This window comes from Xenopus tropicalis, chromosome 2, assembly GCF_000004195.4.
Source record: "Xenopus tropicalis strain Nigerian chromosome 2, UCB_Xtro_10.0, whole genome shotgun sequence".
Taxonomy (NCBI): Eukaryota; Metazoa; Chordata; class Amphibia; order Anura; family Pipidae; genus Xenopus; species Xenopus tropicalis.
The window spans coordinates 15,131,756-15,144,361 of NC_030678.2; the positions used below are offsets into that span (position 1 = coordinate 15,131,756).

A 12,606-nucleotide genomic window follows, 5' to 3' on the forward strand; every position below is an offset into this window, starting at 1 on the left:
GTGCTTATGGCTGTATTTACATAGACCTTTCTGGGTTTTTACCTTTCCTTTTCCTTTAGGGGTGAGCTTCCCCATTCATTGTCTTGTGCATTTAAGCTGAACATTGGAGAACTGTGTATCATTTGGGCTAAGTTTTAAATTCAAGAGCATTAATTCCACATACTCTTTGATAATATCTTTCTCGCTTCTTAAATCATTCTTTATACGCAGACATCCCTTAGGCAGCACTCTAATGATGGATGTGTATAAAATTGTGCTTTAAATAAACTGGAATATTATAAAAGCTAAAACATTTTCCTTTCAAGGACTATTGAGTGGCCGCACACAGGCATTGGGAATGTATATAGGTTACATAGGTAGGCAGATTAATCTTTCTTGTTATAAACTGTGTGTTCTTAATATCTCGCTTAGATGGGAATGTGCCTCTATGTAACTTGTAGCAGAATTCCAGCTATTGTTTAGACTTGAACATTTATACTGAGAATGTATATATTTTTGCCTGTATGCATAATATTTACTGGAACAGTATAACCTGGTATAAACTATTGTCGCAACTTGTGCTGAAAGAGGTATGGTTCTCATTTTTCAAAAACCTCTATACAGTTTGGCATTTGTACAGCTGGTTGGCTTCAACCTGACAAACTTATACATGTATATATGATCATGCACAAAAGGGCTTGGAATGTACAATTGTTTTTCAATGGGTGCTGAGAAACGGGGCATCATGTGCAATATAAAAGGATGTTGCAGCTCTGTGGATATGTTGTACAAGTTGTACAGGTATGGGATCCCTTATCCGGGAACCCGTTATCCAGAAAGTTTGGAATTACAGAAAGGCCATCTCCCATAGACTCCATTATAAGCAAATAATTCCAGCTAATTCTAACTAATTTTAAAAAATGATTCCCTTTTCTCTCTAATAATAAAACAGTACCTGTACTTGATCCCAACTAAGATATAATTACCCCTTATTGGGGGCAGAACAGCCCTATTGGGTTTATTTCATGGTTAAATGATTCCCTTTTCTCTGTAATAATAAAACAGTACCTGTACTTGATCCCAACTAAGATATAATTACCCCTTATTGGGGGCAGAACAGCCCTATTGGGTTTATTTCATGGTTAAATGATTCCCTTTTCTCTGTAATAATAAAACAGTACCTGTACTTGATCCCAACTAAGATATAATTAATCCTTATTGGAGGCAATACAAGCCTATTGAGTTTATTCAATATTTAAATTATTTTTAGCAGACTCAAATTATGGAGATCCAAATTACGGAAAGATCCCTTATCTGGAAAACCCCAGGTCCCGAGCATTCTAGATAACAGGTCCCATACCTGAAGTGCTGTTAGTTGTTTAAAGAGGTCTTCCACCCATTGCACCAACGTAGTTTTAAAATAGAATCTGATGATCTCATATTAGGTATTGTGTAGAAAAGCAGAGTATATTAAATAATTGCATGGTAAAGTAAGTTTGTTTATTATAGCATGAATGTTTATACAGCTACGGGACCTGTTATCCAGAATGCTCAGGGCCTGGGAGTTTCCAGATAAGGGATATTTTCTGTAATTTGGATCTTCATACCTTAAGTCTACTTAAAAAAATATTTAAACATTGAATACACCCAATAGGATTGTTGTGCCTCCAAGTGTATGGGATATGGGAGAACTTTTCGGATAACGCGTTTCCGGATAATGGATCCCATACCTGTATATGCACTAGAAGAATTTACAATCCAGCACACAGTATCGAGTATAATGCTGTTCATGTATTTAAAGTGTCTTGCCGATTAGTGAGCAGTGTGTATCATAGTTTTCACTGCAACGGATACTTCCATATCTTGTGTGCACATAGCCTTGGCTGGTATTACAACTGGCAGTTACCCAGCTGATATTCTGTCAGAGCTCATTGTGGTGTATGGGCTCAGTTCGCACTGCTAGTTAGATATGGAGCCTAAACATTACCTACCAGAGATCATCTGCTCTTAACTTACTGTCATCAGAAGCACTGCATTGTATTTATAATATTTATAAGGAAGATTACCTTAGTATGTTATAGAATTCCCTATTTTTGGAAGCTTTTCAGTTGGTACTTTTTTTTTTTTTTATTCTTTATGGGTAAAGACTGAGCTACTTAGTAGCAGCTACTTGTCACAGCTACTAAATGCCAGAAAATCCCCTGCCATAGACAATACTGAGAATTGCCTCTGCTAAAACACACATAGGGACAATTATCAGTAAATGATCAGCATTGTCTATTTCTGTAGCCGTGACAAGTAGGTGCTACTAGTAGCTCTGTGTGTCTTCACCCTAATAGTTTTTATATTATACTGCCTTCCTCATCTTTCCTGCTTTCAATTAGGGGTCACTAACCCCAGCAGCCAAAAAACTTGTTCTCCAAGGCTACATTTTTATTATTATTTTTTATACTTAAGTAAACTTTTAATATGTTATAGAATATATTATAGAATGCCTTATTCCTAGCAACTTGGTCTTTATTATTTATTTGTTTTAGTTTTTTAATTATTTGCATTCCAATGTTGTTATTATTATTATTTTTTATGACTTTTTTTTTCAGCCCCCCTCCTATTTATATTCCAGTTTCCATTCAAACTACTTCCTAGTTACTAAGGTAAACAAGATCCTAGCAACCAGATAGCTGCTGAAGTTCCAGATTAAAAAGAGAGCTGCTAAATAACTGAAAAACTAAAAATAAAAAATAACTATCCAATTGCAAATTGCCTCAGACTATCATTATCTAGATCATAGTAAACATCACTTTCAATTATTATGAAAACTGAAGACCAACTGAAATGATGCTAGGAATAGGATATTGTTTAAAGTTAACTTTAAAGGTGCACCTTTAACAATTATGGGACCAAATACAGCTGGTTCTGTAAGTGGGAAACGGCCTATTCCCAGTAGTTCTGCTGATGTAGCAAACTCAGTTTCTATAATTTGGTTTGTGTTGTTTCCTTTAGAGGCAACCAGGCCATCTTTATCCACTGGTTCTTTGTTTTTTTTTTATGTCATTAAATATATGTAATGATTGTGTATTTGCACGTTCTTTAGAATTACAATTTCACTTATTTGCCAAATTTTTGAATTTACATCACGCTTAAGGTGGCCTTACACTGGACAAAATAAGCTGCCAATTTAACCACTCCAGACTGAGTTGGCAACTTATTGGCCTGTTTTTTTTGGGGGGGGTGGTTTGCTCAACTTATTGGCCTGTTTTTTTTTGGGGGGGGGGGGGGTTGTTCAACTGATTGGCCAAGTATCAGCCACATATACAGGTCCTTTTCAAAAAATTAGCATATTGTGATAAAGTTCATTATTTTCTGTAATGTACTGATAAACATTAGACTTTCATATATTTTAGATTCATTACACACAACTGAAGTAGTCCAAGCCTTTTCTTGTTTTAATATTGATGATTGTGGCATACAGCTCATGAAAACCCAAAATTCCTATCTCAAAAAATTAGCATATCATGAAAAGGTTCTCTAAACGAGCTATTAACCTAATCATCTGAATCAACTAATTAACTCTAAAAACCTTAAAAAGATTCCTGAGGCTTTTAGAAACTCCCAGCCTGGTTCATTACTCAAAACCGCAATCATGGGTAAGACTGCCAACCTGACTGCTGTCCAGAAGGCCATCATTGACACCCTCAAGCAAGAGGGTAAGACACAGAAAGAAATTTCTGAACGAATAGGCTGTTCCCAGAGTGCTGTATCAAGGCACCTTAGTGGGAAGTCTGTGGGAAGGAAAAAGTGTGGCAGAAAATGCTGCACAACAAGAAGAGGTGACCGGGCCCTGAGGAAGATTGTGGAGAAGGACCGATTCCTGACCTTGGGGGACCTGCGGAAGCAGTGGACTGAGTCTGGAGTAGAAACATCCAGAGCCACCGTGTACAGGCGCGTGCAGGAAATGGGCTACAGGTGCTGCATTCCCCAGGTCAAGCCACTTTTGAACCAGAAACAGCGGCAGAAGCGCCTGACCTGGGCTACAGAGAAGCAGCACTGGACTGTTGCTCAGTGGTCCAAAGTATGTCATTCGGAAATCAAGGTGCCAGAGTCTGGAGGAAGACTGGGGAGAGGGAAATACCAAAATGCCTGAAGTCCAGTGTCAAGTACCCACAGTCAGTGATGGTCTGGGGCGCCATGTCAGCTGCTGGTGTTGGTCCACTGAGTTTTATCAAGGGCAGGGTCAATGCAGCTAGCTATCAGGAGATTTTGGAGCACTTCATGCTTCCATCTGCTGAAAAGCTTTATGGAGATGAAGATTTCATTTTTCAGCATGACCTGGCACCTGCTCACAGTGCCAAAACCACTGGTAAATGGTTTACTGACCATGGTATTACTGTGCTCAATTGGCCTGCCAACTCTCCTGACCTGAACCCCATAGAGAATCTGTGGGATATTGTGAAGAGAAAGTTGAGAGACACAAGACCCAACACTCTGGATGAGCTTAAGGCCGCTATTGAAGCATCCTGGGCCTCCATAACACCTCAGCAGTGCCACAGGCTGATTGCCTCCATGCCATGCCACATTGAAGCAGTCATTTCTGCAAAAGGATTCCCGACCAAGTATTGAGTGCATAACTGAACATAATTATTTGAAGGTTGACTTTTTTTGTATTAAAAACACTTTTCTTTTATTGGTCGGATGAAATATGCTAATTTTTTGAGATAGGAATTTTGGGTTTTCATGAGCTGTATGCCACAATCATCAATATTAAAACAAGAAAAGGCTTGAACTACTTCAGTTGTGTGTAATGAATCTAAAATATATGAAAGTCTAATGTTTATCAGTACATTACAGAAAATAATGAACTTTATCACAATATGCTAATTTTTTGAAAAGGACCTGTATGTTTGGCAAAGATCTGTGTATTTGGAGACTTTGCCAAACAAGTGGATCTTTTAAGAAACTTGTCCATTGCCCAAGTGTCTCCAGGGAGCACAATTGATGTTCCCTGAGTCACATTTGGCTCCTTTCATTAATTATATGTGAGTATTATGGCTGCTGGGTGTAGATTGAGTCAGGGCTGTGTGTCACATATCAGTTTAAAGTGTCAGTCTGGTTGTATCACTTGTAAAGGAAATGCTGATAGTGGCTGCTTCACTTACTTACCCGCGATGGCTCACACAGACACGCTGCACCCTGCCGCCAGATAAAGCTACCTTTCAGGTGCAGCAGCAGGTGAGGATAGGGACTGGGTCGGCGAAGCCCATCGGGTTTTTTCTTGGTGTCCCGTCGGCCCAGGCCAACCCTGAGTACAAACGTTTATTCAGCCTGAACTGCTGTGTCAGTGGCCTGAGAGACCAGGCAGTGCCAAAGGTTGTCCCTCTTGGCCGCTATAGCCCCTACCAACATGGCCAATTCCTGTGTACATTGTTTATAATGCAATAAGGATCATTGCAGTCCTATAATAATTAGATTTGTTGCTGTGATTGCTGCATTACGTAACGTTACAGACAGTGCCATTTTATGATCTGTTTTTATTTCTAACTGTATTCTCTCCTCCTCCCACACAGACTGTTCTTGGCTGTACCCAGTGTTTGGTGCTAATATGTTAGAACGTCTGACTTAATCAATCAGTCACTCTACCAGCACAATTCTTAACACATTTATGTGCAGTTGAAATAGTCTTTTAGTCTGACTGCATTTTCATACAACCTTATAAGGTGGAGCATAGTCCTTCTTTCCTAAAGGCATGGGTGCCATCAGGGGAGTACAGGGGTGTGCAAACAGGGGTGCTGTTGAAGAAAGAAGGGCCCCTGAGATGGAAAAGCATGGTTTGCTGGATGTGAATAGGCAAGGGGCTCAGGGAATTTTTTTCCAGTGGGGCCTGTTTGCTCATTTGCCGGTCCCACCACCCTGCTATTACCGATGGAAGCCCTGCTCTAAGAAGCATTTCCTTAATGAAAACATTTATTTGTAATGCATTTTTTATTGAAAGGAGCAAGCACTGCTGTTTCTGAATCTTAAAAACATCTTTTATGTCTGAAAGAAAGGCCCTTTGTGCAGCACATACAAGCTAAAAATATATAATATGTATAAGATATATATATAATATATAGAAAAAGGCTGAGGCACACACTTATAGGTATAACAACCTGGGTGCAAATCAGATAAACAATGTAAATATGTAAAAAATGCTGATGCACACCAGGAAAATGTAATCAAAAAAAGATACTTATTTTATTTAGATCGACGTTTCGGTCCTCACCCGGGACCTTTATCAAGATATATATATATATCTATATAGCAAAACAACAGTTTTACATTCCCTGATTTTAAGTTTTGAGTTTTCCCTCATTTTACACCATTTCTGTGGTTCCTGATTTTATGTTTTCCTGAATTTTATGCAATTTTTTTTCTGGTCCCCTGAAAATGAAAATCAGGGGTTCTGCTGTAAATGAATAATGATGCTGATGAGTCCTTGCATTCTGTAATTGTGAAGCTTGTAAAATGTGCCCTGTATCCTTCAGAACTGCATGATAATTATTTATGTTTATATCCACAGCATCTGCGGAAAAAGAAGCAATAAAGAACAGTTACACTAAAGTTATGGATGCGTATGGGCTGCTGGGGGTTCTGCGATTAAATCTTGGTAAGGGTTGATACCATAGCTACCACCATTGAGAGGAGGACAGGCCAGACTCCCTGTTATATGGCCATTTGAAGAATGGGGCCCTTGATGGTGGTGAAAGAGGCGAGGCTTGCAATTAAAAGGGTGGGATTTGGGAAAAGTTTGGCAGATCAGGGCATGATTTTGTGCACTGGGGTTTGGCAAGGTGGGGTTAAGCTGGCCATACGCGTTACAATTATGATCTTTCCTGGGACCATTGGTTGCAGGAAAGATCCTTCGTACCCTCCATTGACGTTCAGGGCTGAATCATCAGATATGGAGGTAGAAACAATAGGAATTATACCCCTATCTGACGATTCAGCCCTAAACGCAGCTTTTGCTTGGGTGCCTTCAATGGCAACCTATCAAAATCTTTTTTTGATTTTTGCCTATATTGTTCATCTTGTTGATCCACCATACACGCACCAAATATATGAAACCTTGTTTTGTACGATAGTATTGGTGCATCTATGGCCAGCTTTATTGTGGCACATTTATTGACCCTATTAATTGAGTTGAGAATGCCTAAGCCTTGATATATATGCCTATCATGGTGATTGTAGAAACATTTGACTTTTAACCCCAATGGTAATGTAGTAGTTCTGTCAGAGTAGGCAGTTTAAGGTAGAAGCGTACCCTTACCTCTGTAAAAGATCAGTTTTGTTGAAGTTTCTATCCGTGAGCTAGTCTATATCTGTGATGGTGTGCATTAGAAGATAATCATTTTATAATATCCGTTTGTTGAGTCCATCTTAGCCGGTAGCAGTACTGTTATTGTTACTGCTCACTAACATATTATTGTCATTTAAACTATACTTTTTGCTCTGTTTTTTTTTAATTACAGGAGATTCCATGTCCTATTATCTAGTGCTGGTAACTGGGTGTATGTCAGTAGGGAAAATCCAAGATTCCGAGGTCTTCCGGGTGACTTCCACGGATTTCATTTCATTGCGAATGGATCCTATGGCTGAAGATCGCATGTCAGAAGTGCGCAAAGTATTAAATTCTGGCAGTTTCTATTTTGCTTGGTCTTCTACCGGAGTCAGCTTAGATCTTAGTCTCAATGCTCACCGTAGCACCCAGGAGCACAGAACAGACAACAGGTTTTTCTGGTGAGTTTAACTGTTTCTCCAGATAATTAAAGGTAATTGTATTGTATTTATTTTTCCTTTGCATTGTTGTGCTGGGGGGTTTGTGTGAACTCTTTTAATGGACATGGAAGTTCTACGGGAAAAGCCTACGACGGGAAAAGCCTACGACGGGAAAAGCCTACAACGGGAAAAGCCAACGACGAGACAAGCCAACGACGAGACAAACCATACAGTTTTTAAGGAAACAGGAGTTAAATATGACATTCACTTTTTTGGAAATAGTATACAGGGAGATTTGGAGCATTTTGCCTGCTGAGTTTTTAAGCATTCCAAACATGCAGGGCCACAAGCGTGAAATCACCCACCAGTGTCCCCCAGATTATTCATGGGCAACTATATGGATTTTTATAGTGCATGCTATAAATTATGAAGAGTTTTAAATCATGTTATTAATGTCTGCTCAGTTGTTACACATAATTATAGGCTTACCTCATTTCTGTTGTTGATGTTTTTCAATATCACAATATCCTATTTCTTATCTTATTTCCTTCAAACAGGAACCAGTCTCTTCATTTGCACCTAAAGCATTATGGTGTAAACTGTGATGAGTGGCTGCTGCGTCTAATGTGCGGTGGCGTAGAGATTAGGACTATTTATGCCGGGCACCAGCAGGCCAAGGCCTGTATCATTTCCCGTCTCAGCTGTGAAAGAGCAGGCACTAGGTTCAATGTACGAGGAACAAATGATTATGGGCAAGCTGCTAACTTTGTGGAAACCGAACAGGTAAGAATGCATAACACAGTAACACTGGGTGAGGGATGTATCTGGCATTTTCCAGATCCATTTTATGCTCAAGTATTTTGGTAAAAAATTGTTATAGGAAGAAATTCACTGCACTCACCATAGATGGTGAGTGCTGTAAATTTCAGGACATGTAACCAAAGCTTTATTAAAGGAGAATGCAAGTCAAAATTTAAAAAGCATACTGCTCAATAGTCCTCCTATTGTTTAGTAAAAACCCCACACTTTTGGCTCACCTAATCAAATATTTACTCAGTCACACTTACTTCACATTTTCTATAACAGGCAGCCATCTCTAAAAAGGTATTCTCCCTTCCTTTCCCTCCTTGCTTCATACTGCACATGTGTTTCATTCCCTCCCTTCCCCTCTGCCAGATCCGCTTCTGATTGGCTGGTGGGCATGTGTAGCTCAGAACAGGAGACAGGATCAAGTTACACACATGCTCAGAGAATAGGAAAGCTGCCGCTGGCACCTACAGGAAGGGGAGAGAGATTTCAGTGATGTCACTGTAGTCTTCACACTGCTGTAGGCTGCCAGCACCATATCTCAGAGAAGCAAGCAGGGATCTGAGAATTTAGATATGCAGTACTTAAAAAGAATGCCTTTAGACTTACATTTATTTTATATTAACCTTTCATTGTCCTTTAAAGGAGACATATAGGATAATTGAATAATATATTGTACTGGTTTCATTTTGGTCTAAAAAAATACTATTTGTAAAAATGGCCCCTTTATTGGAGCTGTCCTTGTTTCAGATAAGGAAGGGAAGGGGGGAGGGGGGGCGCGTCTTAACGGTCCCTGCCAGAAACACATTAGGAGGGAAATCGCCAATCACAGCCCTGCAGTCACACAAGCAAAGACAGGCTTCAGTTCCCTGTCCTACAGTGCAGTGTGCTGAGTGCCGCTATGTCCCCTTTAAAGGGAGATTATGTCCCTGGCTGTTTGCTCTAATTTACATTCACTTTTGATTAATAATCTTACAGTACAGAAATCAACATCAAAAGCAAAATATATCCAGTAATAAAAAAAAAAAAAAAACTGATATAAAATAAAATGCATAATAATGTGCCTATGATGGGCTCATTCCGTTTGTGTTCTGCCTGTAAGCTAGGATGGTATTTTAGTTGATATGTCATGGAACAAACAGAACACATAAATTCAGGGATTGAGTTCTTAGATGTGTTAATTTTATTTCATTCACGTCGGCTATCAACATTGTTAGCAATTCATTTTTGTGATTTATTAAGTGTAAAAAAAACACGAAAACCACCAATACAAAACTTTACCTTCTAAAAGCTGTCTAGGTAGTTTAGAAGCCAATGGGAGTGGTCCTAGGTGTTTACATTTCAATATGTTTATGCTTTTTCAATTCGTATCGTAATGATAGTCATTACTAGACATTCATGGTTTTAGTGGAAATGAGTTTATTTGTGGTTTCAAAAACCTATAATATTTTCAATATATCATAGACATAGATCATTTTATCCTTAGCAGCTTTTTACCTGGTCTTCCTTTTAATTTCCTCTAGCTCTTCCTTTTTCCAGGATTATTTGGAAAGTGCTATCAGGTTGAGGGCTCACTGACCCCAGCAACTAAAAAAAAAATGTTATTACAATTGTTACTTTTGCTAAACTTTAGGTAAAGACCATCTCCTATTTGTCATCTTCTATTCTGACTTCCGAAATGCTGCCTGGTTTTATTGTAATTGGGACCCTAGCAACCCTGTAGCCATAGGTCTGTTAATTTAAGGGGCAATTACCCTTACATTATATAATATTTGGGTAATGTTTGTGATATCATTGTGGGCACTCATAGCAAATTGCCAATGAGTTTATTATTTGTACATGGTACACAGCTGTGTTTTTCTTGCGCTATTGAATATTTTTCTTTATTTGTAGGCACTGATGTGGTTTATTATGTAAACAATAAAATTATTTCCATCCTGGTTATTTACTAAGAGTTTCCAGATTAATATCCTAAATCCTGCCAAGCAGATGCTAGCATAAAGGGGTTACAAAAGGTAAATAGAAGGTGCAGACAGCCCTTATATAGAGATTACTTGCTCTTGCGTCAGAAAGGCACCTATACTGTGACAAGTGAAGCCATAAGAATAAGTTCACAGTGATTTGTCATCTGAGACTTGTTTGGGAACTGGTTACTAGCTTAGTGTTTGTAGCACGGGCCTTACTGCAGCAGGTAAGTCACTGAGTATTCCACTGAAAGACATTGAAATCATCCTGTTACTCACTATATATTAATTTTTTATATATTAGTGACGTTCCGCAGAGAATAATCCAGAGCTGTCGACTCCCCCTATCCTGGGAGTTGCCAGATTTAGGGGTCCCTCCCCTGGTCCCCCAAGACTTTAAGATAATCCCCACAGGTCACATGGCTGCGGCACCCTGGGAAATGAAGAACATGGCTAGCCCCATGTGAAATTTCAAAATTAAATATAGAAAAATCTGTTTGCACTTTTAAAAAAGCTTTCGTTTTCGATTGTGATCATGAATTATGCTCACTTCTTAGTTAAAACATAAGAGATGAACATTGGGTGTGTTTCTTTTCTTTTTAATATGTTTTTAAATATTCATACCAAATAAGTTTGCCTTTATTTTGCCTTAAAAATAATAATCTTTATCTTCTTTTCCCTAGGTTATATACCTTGATGATTGCGTCTCTTCCTTTATACAGATTCGGGGTTCCATACCTCTGTTTTGGGAACAACCAGGCTTGCAAGTAAGCTTTAAATCAAATTTTCCACAGGGTTGAAAGTGTGTTTGTTCGTACACGTGTGTGCTTTAGCAAACCGTACAAATAAAAATCTTTTGTTTCCTGAATTTAAAGAAATGCCAAGAAAAAGACTATTAAAGCTGCCCTGTTTTACAGTAGACTGAAAGTTCTTGCACTGCCACATTTTCAGGTGCCAATGGCCTGCCAAGTCCTTCGGTGCAATTTGTGATAGAGCACAATGGAGAGCTATATGGGCATATTTGCTCACCACAATTTTAGATACAGGTATGGGACCTGTTATCCAGAATACTTGGCTCCTGGGGTTTTACAGATAAGGGGTCTTTCTGTAATTTGGATCTCCATACTTTGTCTATTAAAAAATAAATTAAAACATTAAATAAACCCAATAGGATTGTTTTCCCTTCAGTGAAGATGAATTATATCTTAGGATCAAATACAATGTACTGTTTTATTATTACAGAGAAAAATAAAATCACTTTTGAATTACTTGATTATAATGGAGACTATGGAAGATGGCTTTCCCGTAATTCTGAGCTTTCTGTCTAATTGGTTTCCAGATAACAGATCCTATACCTGTAGTACTAACATGCATGGCTTAAAAACCCCAAAGTCACTTCATGTAACATTGCCTTTAGGGTGGCCATACACTGAAAAATCCATGTGTTTGGTGAGATCACCAAACAAGCAGATCTTTCCCCCTTGAGGTGGGTGATACCCGATCACATTGACAGATGCAGGCCATTGGGATGAGGACCACATCAAAATGCTTATGCAGTCCTCGCCCTACTGAAATATTTTTAACCTGCTGATTTTCACCCAGATACCAATCAGGCAGGCACATCTACGCGCCTCATACATGGGTTAATAAGCTGACAGTCAGCAGCTTTTATTGGCCCATATATGGCCACTTTTAGCAGTTTGTTGGACCGAAATCTATTTGCATTTAAGGCAACATTGTTTTAACCTGTAAATTAGTACAGGTATGGGATCCCTTATCCGGAAACCCGTTATCCAGAAAGCTCCGAATTACGGAAAGGCCATCTCCCATAGACTCCATTATAAGCAAATAATTCAGAATTGTAAAAAACTGATTTCCTTTTTCTCTGTAATAATAAAACAGTACCTTGTAATTGATCCTAATTAAGATATAAATAATCTTTATTGGATGCAAAACAATCCTATTGGGTTTAATTCATGTTGTATTGATTTTTTTTTAGTAGACTTAAGGTATGGAGATCCAAATTACAGAAAGACCCCTTATCCAGAATACCCTTGGTCCCAATCATTCTGCATAACTGGTCTTATACCTGTGGTTAGCTTGC

The 12,606-nt window shown here is 38.7% G+C and overlaps 1 protein-coding gene across 8 annotated transcripts in view; it reads left to right on the forward strand.

The window, feature by feature from the left end:
* Positions 1–12,606, forward strand: part of synj1 (synaptojanin 1) — a 59,117-nt gene that overhangs the window by 15,225 nt on the left and 31,286 nt on the right. For all 8 annotated transcript variants that reach the window (XM_004912146.4, XM_031896570.1, XM_031896571.1 and 5 more), the window contains exons 3-6: positions 6,536–6,622; positions 7,485–7,752; positions 8,289–8,514; positions 11,186–11,269. In XM_004912146.4, the coding sequence (XP_004912203.1) occupies positions 6,536–6,622; positions 7,485–7,752; positions 8,289–8,514; positions 11,186–11,269 (665 nt within the window). The remainder of the gene's footprint in view (positions 1–6,535; positions 6,623–7,484; positions 7,753–8,288; positions 8,515–11,185; positions 11,270–12,606) is intronic.